The sequence below is a fragment of the Chrysoperla carnea genome, chromosome 5 (genome assembly GCF_905475395.1).
Source record: "Chrysoperla carnea chromosome 5, inChrCarn1.1, whole genome shotgun sequence".
NCBI classification, from domain to species: domain Eukaryota; kingdom Metazoa; phylum Arthropoda; class Insecta; order Neuroptera; family Chrysopidae; genus Chrysoperla; species Chrysoperla carnea.
Genome location: NC_058341.1, coordinates 63,712,454 through 63,727,237, shown reverse-complemented (window position 1 = coordinate 63,727,237; position 14,784 = coordinate 63,712,454). Strand labels below are relative to the sequence as shown.

Below are 14,784 nucleotides of genomic sequence, written 5' to 3'. Positions count from 1 at the left end.
TAATAAATTTTTTTACTTTAGCATTGTAACATTACCACTGTAGTTGTAAAGTTGCACATAACATATTGAATGAGTTTTTCATGAAAATACAGATATATAGTTGCACTGGATCTCTTTTTATACCATGTATATATGAAATATAGCAAGGTAAACAAGGTTTAGTCCCAAATTTGTAACGCTTAAAAATATTGAGACTACGAACAAAATTTTGGTATACGTGTTAAAAAAATCACCTAATTCGATAATCTATCTATCTTCTCGTCTGTCTGTCGCCACGATAACTCAAAAACGAAAAGAGATATCAAGCTTAAATTTTTAAAGCGTGCTTAGGACGTAAAAAGTTAGGAAAAGTTCGTAAATGAGCAACATATGTCAATTGGGTCTTGGGTTCCTAGGACCCATCTTGTGAACTGTTAAAGATAGAATAACAGTTTAAATGTGACAAATATTTCTTTAAAAAAAAAAAAAAAAATGTTTGTAACATTTTTTCGTAAACATCACTGTTAACTCGTGAGGGCGCAAATTTGACGCAAAATATACAGAGTTGGGCATTTTATAATGGCTAATAGCTCGCTTGGTAGCTAACCAATCAAAAAATAAGTTATACAAAAACTGTAAAGTTTGTTGGGGAGTATCATGTTCTGACATCAGATTGGGCCTAGTTCTTCAGGTTGCTTTAATAGCCAATTTAGATTCTGAATGTTAAGAGACTTAAGAGAATAATACTTTAAATTAGAAAGGTGAACCTCATAAAAACATTAATAATAAACAATCATTTAAAATTTTTTTTTGAAAAATGTTAGATTTTAAAGAAATAAGCTTAAGTTTATCGATAATTGCAGGTCAAAGCCATGGACACAGGCGAATGTGTTATTTTGCCCTTGACAACTTTAAGCTAGAGCATTTTTCCGTGGTTAGGGTTTTTTCAATAAGGACATAATTTTAAGTTGCATTTCCTACGAAATCTGACGATATTAGATAAAAAATTGTTAAGATGAAAAATGTTAGTTATTTATGAGGATCAACTTTCTAATTTAAAGTGTTATTCTATCTCTTACTTTTTAGGATTTAAATTGGATACTAAAGGAACCCGAAGAACTAGGCCCAATCTCATGACAGAACATGATGCCCCCCCGCCAAACTCTAGAACTTTTGTTAAAGTTATTTTTTGATTGGCTAACTACAAACTGAAATATTAGCCATTATAGATTAAAAGGACCCACCCTGTATAGTACGTGTTATATGGGAATATCAGTTAAACATGTGAGAAATGTATGTATGTGTGGCTATCTCAGAGGGGCTATCATTATTTCTCACATGACGTAAAAAAATACGATTACGAATCAACACTGTAGATGGTATTTCAACAATTAACTCAGTCAATTGTTTGTTTTCACTTGTTACATTGTAATAACTGTCCAGTAAAATTACAGTTCACATAAAAGATATAATATTTTCTTGAAAACCATTTTGATAAATATTGTATACAGTATACACCAAGTTTGTGATGTAGAATAGTAAAATTCTAATAAGATATGCAGGAATAGGAAGAGGTTCAAACACATTTATAAATATAACTCAACTCATTCAGCTACATATTTTTAGATGATTGCGCCCTAGGGTGTCATATTTATACGTTACCTACAAGTCACTTTGTGTTTAAGGATTTATGCTTAGTAGAATGTATATATATTTGTACTTGAAATAATGGTGTGACATATTATATTTGTGTACGTAGCGCTTCTTGCTTATTGTTTGATACATAAGACAATATATTTTCATTTTATTTAATATAATATTTTATATATTTGAGGTGAAGAAAACTAGTTGAAAATCATCACTATTTCAGCTACGCACAGTGGAGTATTCAAACCAAATTTCCGGACAAAATATAATGAAGAGATTTTTATGCAAAGAATTGATTCAAAAGACTATTTAAACGTATTTGGCACAAATAAATTTTTTTTAGTCAGATACGTCTTCAAACCCAATTATTTTATTTTCTTCTTCAACTTTTTTGCCTCTGATCCACTTTTTTTTTTATCTATACTTGCTTTTGTTTCCATGTAAGGTGATTTTGGAATTATAAGTAACAAAGTTTCACTCTAAAAAAGCTTGCTCCTAGTTTTGATTTTACCTTAAACTGTCTTAATCACTATCTTTATCTTAGTTTTAATAGAAAAAGTTCGCGAAGATTTTTTTCATAAAAATATCAAAGAATTCATTCAAACTTGATCATTTAGAGGAAGTAAAAGTCGTAACAAGGTTTCCGTAGGTGAACCTGCGGAAGGATCATTAACGATATATATAAAATATATTTTTTGTATTGTTTTTAAATATTCAAAAAAGAGAATTGAAAAAAATACACTCGAACCGAGTTCGAGTCCTCAATTATTAGACAATTAAGATTACTAGGCAAGATATTTGTCAATATTTAGTTTACGCTGTATGTATCATATTAAAAATTACCAATTATAATCGAGAGACCATGATGTAAATAAATATCGTATACATGATTAAAAGTAAACAAAATCAAAAAGTAATAATAATAAATAAGTGAATAAACAAAGTAAAAATAAAAATTCAATGAGTTAAAAAAATTGCACTCTGTGTCTAGAACTCGAATAGCCTAATTGGTAGGGCGCTTGACATGAATCCAAGAAATCCGGGTTAGAGTCCTGGTTCGAGTGTATTTTTTTCAATTCTCTTGAATTAATATTACTAGACATGATATTTGTGAATATTTAGTTTACGCTGCATGTATCATATTAAAATGATGTAAATAAATCTCGTATACATGATTAATAGTAAACAAAAACAAAAAATAATAATGAAAAAAATTACTTTTTTTAACAGCAAATATGAATCACAAATATTTATTTATATAGTAGTGGTTTTGTAGTAGAAGTAGTTTTGCTAGCGCTAAATACCAACACATAATCAGAAATTACTGTATAAAAATTTCACAGACTTCAAGCTGAAACTGAAAAACAATCAATGACTTCACAAGGTGCTTCCATAAACAGCACTGTCAAATAATAATGAGTAATATATTTGGTAAAATTCGCTACTGTCAAAGTAGTTTCAACTTTGATCTAAATAATTTGGTGACTATGACCAATTTGTACAATGAACATGAATGACTTTCTTAACCAATTGCGAAGAAGGAAAAACATTCTAAATAAAAATTCATTTTACGATACCTTGAGAGTGATTTAATATCAAATAGATATTGGCAGCGAATCAGACCGTTGTGGAAATAATAAATATCAACAGAAAAAAAAACTATTAATGGTAAGTCCATATAAATAGATGTCATGTTTTCCAAAAAAGGCTGTTCAAAACGTTCGAGACCCGGAATTTTAACTGCAAAGAAAATGACTAAGGCAAAAGCTTTAGAACTTCGCTCGTACAATCTAATAAGGCGGGGTGCATAGGAAAAGTTAGGAAACAGCACCGCCTTTAATGAATGTTTTTGTGTTTATAGGTCCCCAAGGAACATTCAGCCAACTTAACGTAGTCTAATTCATGACAAAATCTGTAGATCTGACAACAGCTTCGTATCAGCGACCAAAAATAACTTTTACACAGCAGGTTGGATGATAAATACTTAGTTTTCCGTATTTGTGCCAAAAAGTAGAATTTCGTGACGGAATAGAAGAACGTGACGGAAATCATGTAATCTGACATCGGATTCGTAATCAGCGACCAAAAATACCTTCTAGATGACAATTTTAAGCCACAATAAACATTTCAAAAATATTTGGGCTACATATGCTCCCTGCTGAGACACTATACACCCTTATGACTAGGTTAACCTGTCTGAATGATTCTTGGTGTCCTACAAACAAATTACAAAACATTTCATTAAAATTGGTGCTGTTTCACCACTTTTCCACTTTCGACACTTTTTCCAGCTTATTAATTGAATTATAATGGTGGTCTTGGATTTGACTTACACCTTGATCATGTACATTCATATCACATATTTATTTTCTTCTATGCAATATAAAGATACTAAAGTTAGTCTTGTTTTCCATAAAAAAAAGGTAAATATAAAACATAGAATTGATCCATTCATGAAATAATGATTGAAATTTTAATTGAAGGAATGAACGAAGCAAACCAAAATAACTGAGTAAAACCAATGGTAACGTTACGTTAAGCAGGAATGGCGTGCACTAAAACAACCCAGTCACATTGATTTTATTTTTACAATGTTGTAAATTCTGTTTTATATTTCTAATATTGTTCGACATACAAACAAATTACATATTCAATATCGTTCACATCTCGAAGTTGCACAACAATTTTCAATTTTCTGTCTCTTATAGTTTTGGAAAAAAATTCTATTTTTGCGTACTTTGTTTTTACGTACTGGGAACCGGATTTTTTTTTGCATTTTTGAAATCTACATACTCGTTAAATTTGTTCGGGTAAAAATTTTTTCCTGGCCCGACTTCAATACCTTCTATTTATATTTCTTGTAAAAACGGGATTAGAAGTTACCAATCAAAAGTAAAATTGACTTTTCTTCAGACAACAATCTCATAGGCAATCTAACAAAATATTTTGTTAAAAAATGACCCCTGACATACAAATAGTGTTACCAACAACTTACAGCGGCCATATTAGCAAAATGCTTTTTAAAGCACTTCATTAAATTTAAATATTTCGATCTTTGAACTCCAATGTTAGGCTCGAAAAAGCACTTTCAAATTTTCGAGATTCCAGGAAATTACGATTCGGGTAATGGAATTTTTCAAAATTTTCTGTTAGTTCGACTTTATTTCGGGTCGCTTGGTGAAAATTCCACCTATCTAACATGAATAGAACAGAAAATCGTAATTTTTGGCGGTTTTAATTGCTAAGCTCGAGCCCATGGACATTTCTCAGCTTTTTTTTTTATAGAAATTAGCGTGCAAATATACGAAATATATTATTTTAAATGAATTATTATTTTTATTTTAAATTAATATTCAAAATGTTATTGCAAGAACCTTTGTAAAGTATTTTTTTATTGAAACAAATACAATTACTTTGATTTATATATTAATTATTATTATTATTTCATGTGCGAACTTTTTTTGGTTTTTTTTTTTTTTTTTTGTAAAATATGAAATAAGACTTAAGGATGGCTTATTATGGTTAAGATATGTTTGAATATTTGAAATGTTACTGAAAATTACACCCCGGTGTAAGGTGTAAGAAATTTGAACTATTCAAAATTAAAACAAGGATGGTCTACATTTTTAACCCCTAAAGTAAAAAAGGGGTGTTATTTAAGTATATAAGTTTGACCGCTGTGTGTGTGTCTGTGTGTTTGTCTGTCTGTGGCGTCGTAGCGCCGCCTAAACGGAGAAAAAGATTTTTATTTTTAGGTTTCATTTGAAAGGCAATTTAACGGAGAGTGTTCTTCATGTGCGAGCTTAGAGTTTTTTACCCGAAAAAACTAAAAAATTAGCGATGATGTTCATAATCGCGTCAGTTTGGAAAAGGCATGACAATATGATTTTAACATGTTAATAATTACTATGGAAATTAATGGTCAAATAAACATGGCTCAATTCATTTCGAAAAGTAAAATGGTTAAACAATTAGGTAATTCAAAACAATAATGCAAAAGAACAAAGTCAACTCAAATATTTCAATTTCAATTAAAATATTTCCAAAAATTTGTCCCAAAAAATGTTAGCTCTCTAAGTATCCTTATTATCTCAAAGTCATAACAAAACATAATTTTTTTGAGAAAGTTGCTATTTTTCTACGAGTACTGTTATAGTGAATAAGAATTTGAATCTAAGATCGGACAGACACTTAAATCTAAATTCTAGATACTATTTTTCTTCGATCAGTTAATATTCAGATGTTTAAATTAAGTTTTGGCTATAAATTATAACACATTAAAATATTTTCTATTATCGAATGGCATATTGATAGAAAAAAGGTAAAGATTGGAATGAGTTGATATAATGGAAAAATATGGTATATTATGCTATTTTATGTTCACATTGAGTTTAAATGGATTTGAATGATATATTTTCTTATATAAAAAATAAAGTCTTTGTTCAATCGCATGTCGGAATATATGCAAAGATTCAATACGGACAAACGAATATATAATATTTAATATTAAATTTATCGTACAATCATTACAACAAAAAGAACTGTGTGTTTTAGTGTACATTTTTTTATTTTTTTTTATTGGCTTTGTTAGTCCACTACTTAATACAGGTTACATAGAAGCTAGTTACTCTTGTCCATAATGAACTAAATTACAGGATTTATTTTTTTATTTAAATATGTTCAGTATCACGTACTGAATGTAAATGCACAACATCCTTACAAAAATAAGCGGAGGACGTGCCTCCATTTTAAGGTAAACCATTTTGTTTTGTTGTCTCTCTTAGGCTATATCTCCATAACAGTTACCTTTAGACCAAAAATGGCAATAGTCTTAGAGTAGATAATAAAATTACCTACCTTTTTTGTAAAACAATTTTTTTTTATATCACTAACCGTATATGAAGCATATGACTATGGCGATTTACTTATTGACTATTTGAGCGATATCTCTTCTAATATTTGTTTATACAAGAAAATGATAATAACTTAACTTTTAAATCTATAAATTTCCTAAAATCGTCATAGTCGTTTAAGTCACAAACGGTTAGTAATACAGAAAAAAAAAATTTTCAAAAAGACAGAAAATTTAATTATCTACCATAGATTTACCACTACCATTTTTAGTCTAATGTGTACGGTTATGAAAATATAGCCCAAAAAAGTTTTTCTTAAAATGGAGGCAGGAAAAAATTCTTTGTAGTCTGAATAGGTTTCCCTAAAGAACATAGCAGTTTACAAAAATTGAGTTTGTAACGACTAAAGCAATAACTTTCCTAGTAATTATTCTAAGCCAGTCGCATTTTAGTCAAAATCGCACCCATTTGGGAAAAAATTACGAACGGCTGAAAATATTTTGTTTGCTTATAACGAATTTTTGGGTAACTTTGCCACCCGAGGTGATGGATAAAAAAAATAGGTGGTATATTTGGATACCATTAGTCTAAATAAGTTTTTGAATTATCATGTTAACGGAAAGACAGACAACCAGAAATGGACTAATTAGGTTATTTTATGAACACCTGTAACCAGAATTTTGTTGGTAGCATAAATATTTTTAAGCGTTACAAGCTTTAAGCTGAACTTAACTTAGTATACCTGGATATATTTCAAATATACATGGTTTAATAACAAATAACTAACAGCGTAGTTATTATTTGAGAAAAAATAATAATTTCATAAATAAGGTATAGAAAAATTGTTTTTGAACCGTAAAAAAATAATATTTTTTTAAAATTATAACTATTTTAATTAAGCGCTATTCTGTAAACAAAATGTATAAAATTTAATAAAAATCGTATACGTAATTTGTATAAGGATATAAAAAATAATTCATAAAACGAAATAATGAAAACGAAATATTTTTACACAAATAACTGAACACGCATGCTGGTTATATTGCATTTATGTTTACCTATTTCTTAGTAATTTCACAATATTTTACAATTTTATTGATTTTAAGAGTAATAAATATCAAATAACTAATGGCGAAATTCTTATTTGATAACATAATATTGTTAGAAATAAGGTATAAAAGGTCGGTTTTTAACTGTAAAAAATTAAATTTTTTTAAAAATGTGACAAAAATTCATTGAGTTGAAAAATTGCATTCGTGTCTAGAACTCGAATAGCCTAATTGGTAGGGCGCTTGACATGAATCCAAGAAGTCCGGGTTCGAGTCCTGGTGCGAGTGTATTTTTTTCCATTCTCTTTAATTAAGACTACTAGGCAAGATATTTGGCAATATTTAGTTTACGCCTGTATGTATCATATTATATCAAAATATAGTCGAATAGACCATGATGTAAATATCGTATGCATGATTAAATGTAAACAACAACAATAATAAGTAATTATTCACCGAATTTTGTAAATTAAAGTCTCATGGAAGTAAAATAAGTCCCTTTTTCTTTAAAAAAAATTGACGATCACTTATCGAGATAAACATGGGCATCGGTCGAATGTTTTCGTAGATAAGGGGAATAGAACATCGTGGCATTGGTTTTTTATACAGTGTGTCGCATTAAAGATGAATATTATCGAACATCCCAATATTATCGTTCTTTAGAGGAATACTGATTTGAAACTTTGCACAGTCATACAGGGTGATAGGTCACATATTTTAAGATACTTCGAAATTTCGTTCGATCGAAATCTGAACTATTAACTCAGCTTACTACAAATTGACAAATAGGACCGATTTTAAATATTTTGCCTAGCGTTAAAGATAATTAAAAATAACGAAAAAATATTAGAAAAAATTCCTAAGAATATTTTTGTATGTCCCTCTTCACTTTTCATTTTTTGGTCGATGTTCAAAATTATTGTAAGTATATTTTTATACCATGTATATAAGTAATATATATCAAGGCATTCTAAGTTTAGTCCCAAGTTTCTAAAGATTAAAAATATTCATTCAAAAAAAAAAATTTGGTACAGGTGATCATAAAATAACCTAATTAGTCCATTTTCGGTTGTCTGTCTGTCTGTCTCTCCGCATGATAATACGATGTCCTATGGAATGTAACCACTTAACAAATCGACAATTTGTATGTACTCAAATATTTCAATAAAAAAAATAATGAAAAATTAGAAATACGAATTTTGTCATAAAAATTGGTATATGGGTATATATCTTTAATGCCAGGCAAAATATTAAGAATTGGCCCTATTTGTCAACTTGTAGTTGGCTGAGTTTAAAGTTCAGATTTCGGTTTAGATGTGATCCATCACTTTGTATGATTGTGCAAAATTTCAACCAGCATTCCTCTAAATAACGAAAACATGAGAGTGTCTTTACCTTAAATGCGACACATTGTATATTAAGACATTTTATTTTAGCTGTAATTGCCTCAGCTCTTCCAGGTTGTTGATTGGCATTCGGTAGATATACATAAAGTATTATGTAAATTTTTGAGGAAACAGTTCAACAAGCTCGTATTCTTATTAGTTTAGTGCGCCCCTGTTTGATTAAATTGATTGAATTTATACATGGGGGTGGTATATTTTTCTAAAAAGGTACATAGATATCGACAGATATCCCGGAAAAAGACTAAAAGTAATTATAGTAGAGTTTTAATATACATTCCCTAAATAAAAAATGAATTTATTGAAGCGTATAATAATTGAAGGATTTGAATTCAACCAAATTCACAATCCAATTATTATCATTTTTACAATCAAAACAAAATATTTGGGTGTCTATCGTATTTGGGTACTCACAAAAATTACAATGTTCAATAATAATAAGCATATGGGGTATTGAAGTAACCCTTTAGTTAATTTGTTTCTATTTGAATACCCTCACTTTAAATGCGTGCTGCTTCTTCCCTGTAGTGTCCGTAACATCAAACTTTTAGAGAATACAATATTTCTGTAAAATCTAATTTAATTGTATTTATATAGAGTTGCCCATTTGAACATCTATAATGGCTAGTAGCACGTTCTGTTTTATTAAATCAAAACGTACCTTTAATAAAAGGTTCAGAGTTGATGAGAGACATCATGACCTGGCATCAGATTGAACATACTTCTTCTGGGTTTCTTCAATAGTCAAGTTAGATCGTAACAGGTAAGATAAGAATAACACTTTAAGTTAAAAAGTTAATACTAATAAAAAAACTAACATTTTTAACATTATTTAAAGAAACGTTTTTCAAAAACTTTATTATTAAGTCGTATTTCTTTCGGAAGTTAACGAAAATCGGAATTTACCTATTTCTTAGTATATTTTCGCTCTATAATCTTTTTATTCAATGAAAAAGATCAGCTGTGTGACCTTATAAAGTGTTCATTTCTTACTACCCCGGCGATGAATTAAAGATATTCTCGGATAACGTTTGAGAAATTTCTATAAATTGAACTTTTAGGTAAATTGCTTAGGTAAATGTTGAGCCACTAACATTTGAAGCTCAAAAACCGGATTTGACAATAGTAGTTTTCAATTTAACGCATTTCTTTTACATCCCTTATAGGGATGAAGGCACTTGGTTTTTTCTTTTCTATACCATTTCCTATATGTTAACTCTCTATTAAAAAGTTTTTTTTAAACTTTGTTTTCATTCAATCCAAGTGAAAATTATCAAAAACTTTCAAAATATGTCGTTTTTTGAGATTCTTCCATAAGTGCCAATGCTCAATAATTATATCGATTTTCAATTACTTTTTTCTTAAAAATTTGCAATGATACCTATGCTGAAATTGTAACCACATATTCTTTGAGTAAAAGTCTGTCTTTAAAAAAATTTTGAGCTTGTAAATCAAACATTGTTCTTTAAATAATTTGTATTGTATTATTTACCTACACGTGTGTGGATATGTGCCAGGTTGTTACAAACACAAACAAATTTAAAATTAAATCGTTTAGGAATGGTACAGAACATAATAACAAAAACATTATTATTTCACAATTAATTAAGAGTTTATTTAACATGCGAGAGTAATAATTATTATTAGTTCCTTACCAATACTCAAATTAATGTGTTCAGATTTTCTCTACTTCAAAATAAACACAATAGCTCATATAAATATGTGTCCAAATAATTTATTACCCAGATACCCGAGGTTAAAAATGCATTTTTCTAAAGTCGGAAGTTAATCAAGTGCGAAATCAAGTAACCTTGGTTTAAAACTATACTTGGATATTTTTGCTTACGACCCTAGTAGCTTAGTTGGTTAAGGCGTAACCAATTCCGTACGCGGTATGTCTAGGGTAGCGGGATTGATTTCCATCGTCATAACAAAACATTAATTAAGTAATGGTTGTGATGGGCTGGTGTAGCGCATAGTATATGTATGAAGTAGCTGTACTCAGTTTCTTAAAAAAAATAAGGAGCTGGTAATTGAAATTATCAGCGGAAAAGGTGGTAACACGCACATTTGGTATCACAAAGGGTTCTACGGCCTAGGTGTGTCTCCCGCGGCCTAGGTGTGTCTTTTTATGCTAATATTCCAGCGTTGGATCCCATCGATTCCAGAGTGTCCGGTTACCCAGCTAATAATAACTTTATATGTACCCAGATGTTTTTGTGATTCAATACACTCAAATATAGTTTAGAAATTTATTACAAGTGGATTTACCACTTTGAGTGAATTTAGCAATTTTATTGTATTGTTTTTGTTCTTCCACTGAAGGTTTTAGCTGCATCTTTATCTATGGCATACGCTTTAGCTTGGAATATCGAGACATACATTACAAGACAAACCCAAGATTATACCTTGACTTTCATCTTTCGAAAATTTTTATTTCAAATGGTCTGCATAATTCATATGGTGTGGGAATACAACCACACATCATTCCTACAGTAGGATCGAACATGCATGACCAAGACCATACAAAAACTGTTTTCATGAACAAAGACTTCAGAGCGTTAACAACTAGAAAAAATCATTTGAGGATACTGACCATTGTGAACTCAAGAATGCTCAAAGGAACACTTGCAAGGCACGATCTGTGCAGATTTTGCCATTAAGAGGAGGAAGCTGGAAAACACGTTCAGTCTGAAGCGAAAGATGTACAATGAATAAAATTGATCGCAGTACAAAAGATCTGCTAAAACGTACGTCTTACTCAAATTTAATCTGATTTTACAGAAGAAACCGGCATAAATTAAAGCGATTAAAATTATTTTTTAATCTCTTTGTTCGGGGAGGAACAAAGAAAAGTAGCGGCTCTTCGAAGATCCCGTGAAAAATTTTAGAAAGTTGATCGTGGAAGCCCCATCAATCAAAAATGGTCCTGATGCCGTACTAAGTCGTACGGCATTGAGTCGTCATGCTAAATGCATCATTTTACAAAATTGCGTCTACTTTGACAAAATTACTTGCGGCTATTAAAATATTATATTGTTAAATAAATATCTTTTTGCTCCAATATCTCAGTAATAAAGTATTTTTGGGCATATGTTTTGCTCTTTATCGCTACTTTTGAAAAAATACAATCTTGATTACAACTTCTCATTTGCACGAAACGTATGTTCGACCGACTTGGGGTAATTATATCAAAATTCTTGCCAAAGTATAATGACGGGTTTTTTATGCTCAAAATTGATTCAAAAGATTATTTAGATACAAAAGTACCTTTTATTTAAGAGTAATTAAAAAAAATACTTTTAACTGAGATAAGTCTTCATAAAATATTCGTCTTCAAACTCAATTATTTAATTTTCGTGTTTTCAATTTATTGTTTTAATTTTTTCCATTTATTGTGCTTTTGAGCCACTTTTTGCCTTATTTATGCTTGCTTTTATTTCGACGTAACGTGACTCTGGAATTTTAAGTTGCAAATTCACTGAAAAACTACTGGCTCTTTTCTTTTACTTTTGCGTAGCCTCCTTTCTTTTACTTTTTGCTATCTTAATATGTGCTTACCTCTTAGTCTTAAAAGAAAAGGTTTGCGCAAGGTTTTTTTCATAACCCTATTATAGAATACTTAAACTTTGTCTTGCTGCAAAAAAATTTTGAATATGATAAATGTAATGAGAAAAATTATATTTTTTAACAGCAAATATGAAGCACAAATATTTAATTATGTTAATACAACATTAAAATTAATTACTGAATTAATAATTGAATATTCATTATAAATTTTTACTTAATTACACTAACAAACACGATCAACATAAATTGAATGGCACGGTAAAGCGAGAGCGATAACAATAATAGCATACATGCATAAGAGCAAGTTGATTGTGACTGACAAAACTAGCGGGGTGCAGTTGAGATCCCTCAAGTGTCTGTGATGGAAGGTTCATCCAAAAAACAACTTTCAATAAGAAACATGAGAGTTGTTTTTTCTGAATTTTGGCCAGAAATTTGATATAATAAAAATATACCACTGTGCTACTTAAACATTAAAGAACTAGGAAAAGATTTCCTTTGGCGTTTTTTGAATTTAGCTGATAAAAGATAAAGACAAAGTTATTGTTTAAAAAGTATCTGGTTATTTTCATTTATCTTATAACAACGAATATGGTAGGAACTGGTTGCAGAGCCTAAATGGCCGTGCGGTCTAAGGCGTTTGCCTTTGGCTGTTTGTCCATTTAGACAATTTATAATTAATGGGAGTGCAGAATTGATCACATTGTCGTCGCTTGGATAAGAACGAAGTAATTTTAAATATGTTTATAATTAAATAAATAAAGATTAACAAATAATGATGTGGGTGGCCTCTGTTATAGGCGTATATGTCAGAGAAACGGAGGTTAATCCCCATTATTATTATTTTTATATCATGACATCAGAAGTATCAAAGGTGCAAGTGTGCATAATTATTTCCCTTTTCATAACTTATCACGAGATTGATTGTACTATGGTTACAACGTACCGTATAGAGAGTCTCTGAACCAGACCTGAACAGAAAAGTATGTTTGTATAAAAATTGACCGGTTAAAGAAAATTTATTAGAAATAGTTTTAACAAACGAATCTCATGATGATTCGTGGAAGTTTGTGTATAGTGTTTATTTTATTTTATTTGGCGATAGCCAAGGAGGAAAAAGCTTTACGTCTTCCACTTGAATGTACACACTTTATGAAGAATTCTCGATTACAAAAGCAATGTCTTATACGCAGTAAGTAAATAAGTCAAACATTGATTACAGATTATTAATGTGACATTTTTTTTAAATATTTTTAGACTGCCGAAGACTAGAAAGTGAGCTCTACATTCCTGGTGAAACATGTGAAAGACATTGTGATTTACTTACACACTGTGGTGTAGAAAAGGAAGGCTGTGTCTGTAGAAGAAATTATTGTCGGAATAACAATGGAATTTGTGTCCCAATCAAAAGTGTTTTATCTAAATTCAAAAGGAAATTCGTCATGTAAAATACATAATTCATCAATAGAAGAATTTGGCACTTGTTGAGCTTTTATGCCTGTTATTTTATTAATGTTACATACACTTATAATATTAGCATCATTGCGATGTAATTATAAAAAATTTTAATATATTTGCATCGCGTTAAAATTAATGCACACGCCACAATAAAGTTTTTTACGTCATGAATTTTAGAACGTGACTTAAATCTATCACAACAACAAAATCACATTATTGCTTAAAATTGGCATATGCTTAAAACTGGCAGCTTTAAAAAAGTGAAGATGCAAAAATAGATTATATAAAACTATTAAGATATGACTTAACAGCTGTCTTTCAGACAATTAGGCAATGTTTAGTTGAAGTGACTTATTCGACAGTTTAAAAATAACAATTTCCTGAGCTCTGTGAAGCCATTGCGCAAAACTTATAATTTTTCCATTACCGCCGCTTCTTCCATACCATTTAGAAAACCTTACTCTAATATTTTAGAATGCAGGTTTTCCAGTGAGTATCGACAAAACAGGTATTCTATTATTTATTTTTTCTCATCGAATTTCTCGCAGAAGTTGTTAGAATGTGATTGCCCACTTTTAAGTTTATTCCGACGGCATCAGTAGTTATGTAGACAAGATCTTTGTTTTGTTCAGTAATCTCTTTCTTCTTCTGATTAATATTTTTTTGCCCGAAATTGGGAACAATTATACAATCATCTGGATCCTGTCATATCTCTTTTTTCTTTGTCTTTATAATACCATCAACGAAATCTTTTAGTGATTTGATCACTAGGAGCAGTGAGCCTAAAGTTTATGTATTTGTAATATATTAATTAATTTCTGTGTC

General features: G+C 29.8%; 1 protein-coding gene across 1 annotated transcript; it reads left to right on the top strand.

Moving 5' to 3' along the window:
• Positions 1–13,547: 13,547 nt before the first annotated feature.
• On the top strand, positions 13,548–14,099 carry LOC123301525. Its single transcript, XM_044884294.1, has 2 exons — positions 13,548–13,693; positions 13,759–14,099. The coding sequence occupies exons 1-2, from the start codon at positions 13,552–13,554 to the stop codon at positions 13,947–13,949; spliced, it is 333 nt and encodes a 110-aa protein (XP_044740229.1). The 5' UTR covers positions 13,548–13,551; the 3' UTR covers positions 13,950–14,099.
• Positions 14,100–14,784: the final 685 nt, after the last annotated feature.

Coding starts and splice junctions, on each gene's coding strand:
- LOC123301525 (XM_044884294.1), top strand. CDS start 13,552: ATGATGATTCGTGGAAGTTTGTGTATAGTGTTTATTTTATTTTATTTG. Junction 13,694..13,758: donor AAAGCAATGTCTTATACGCA/GTAAGTAAATAA, acceptor AAATATTTTTAG/ACTGCCGAAGACTAGAAAGT.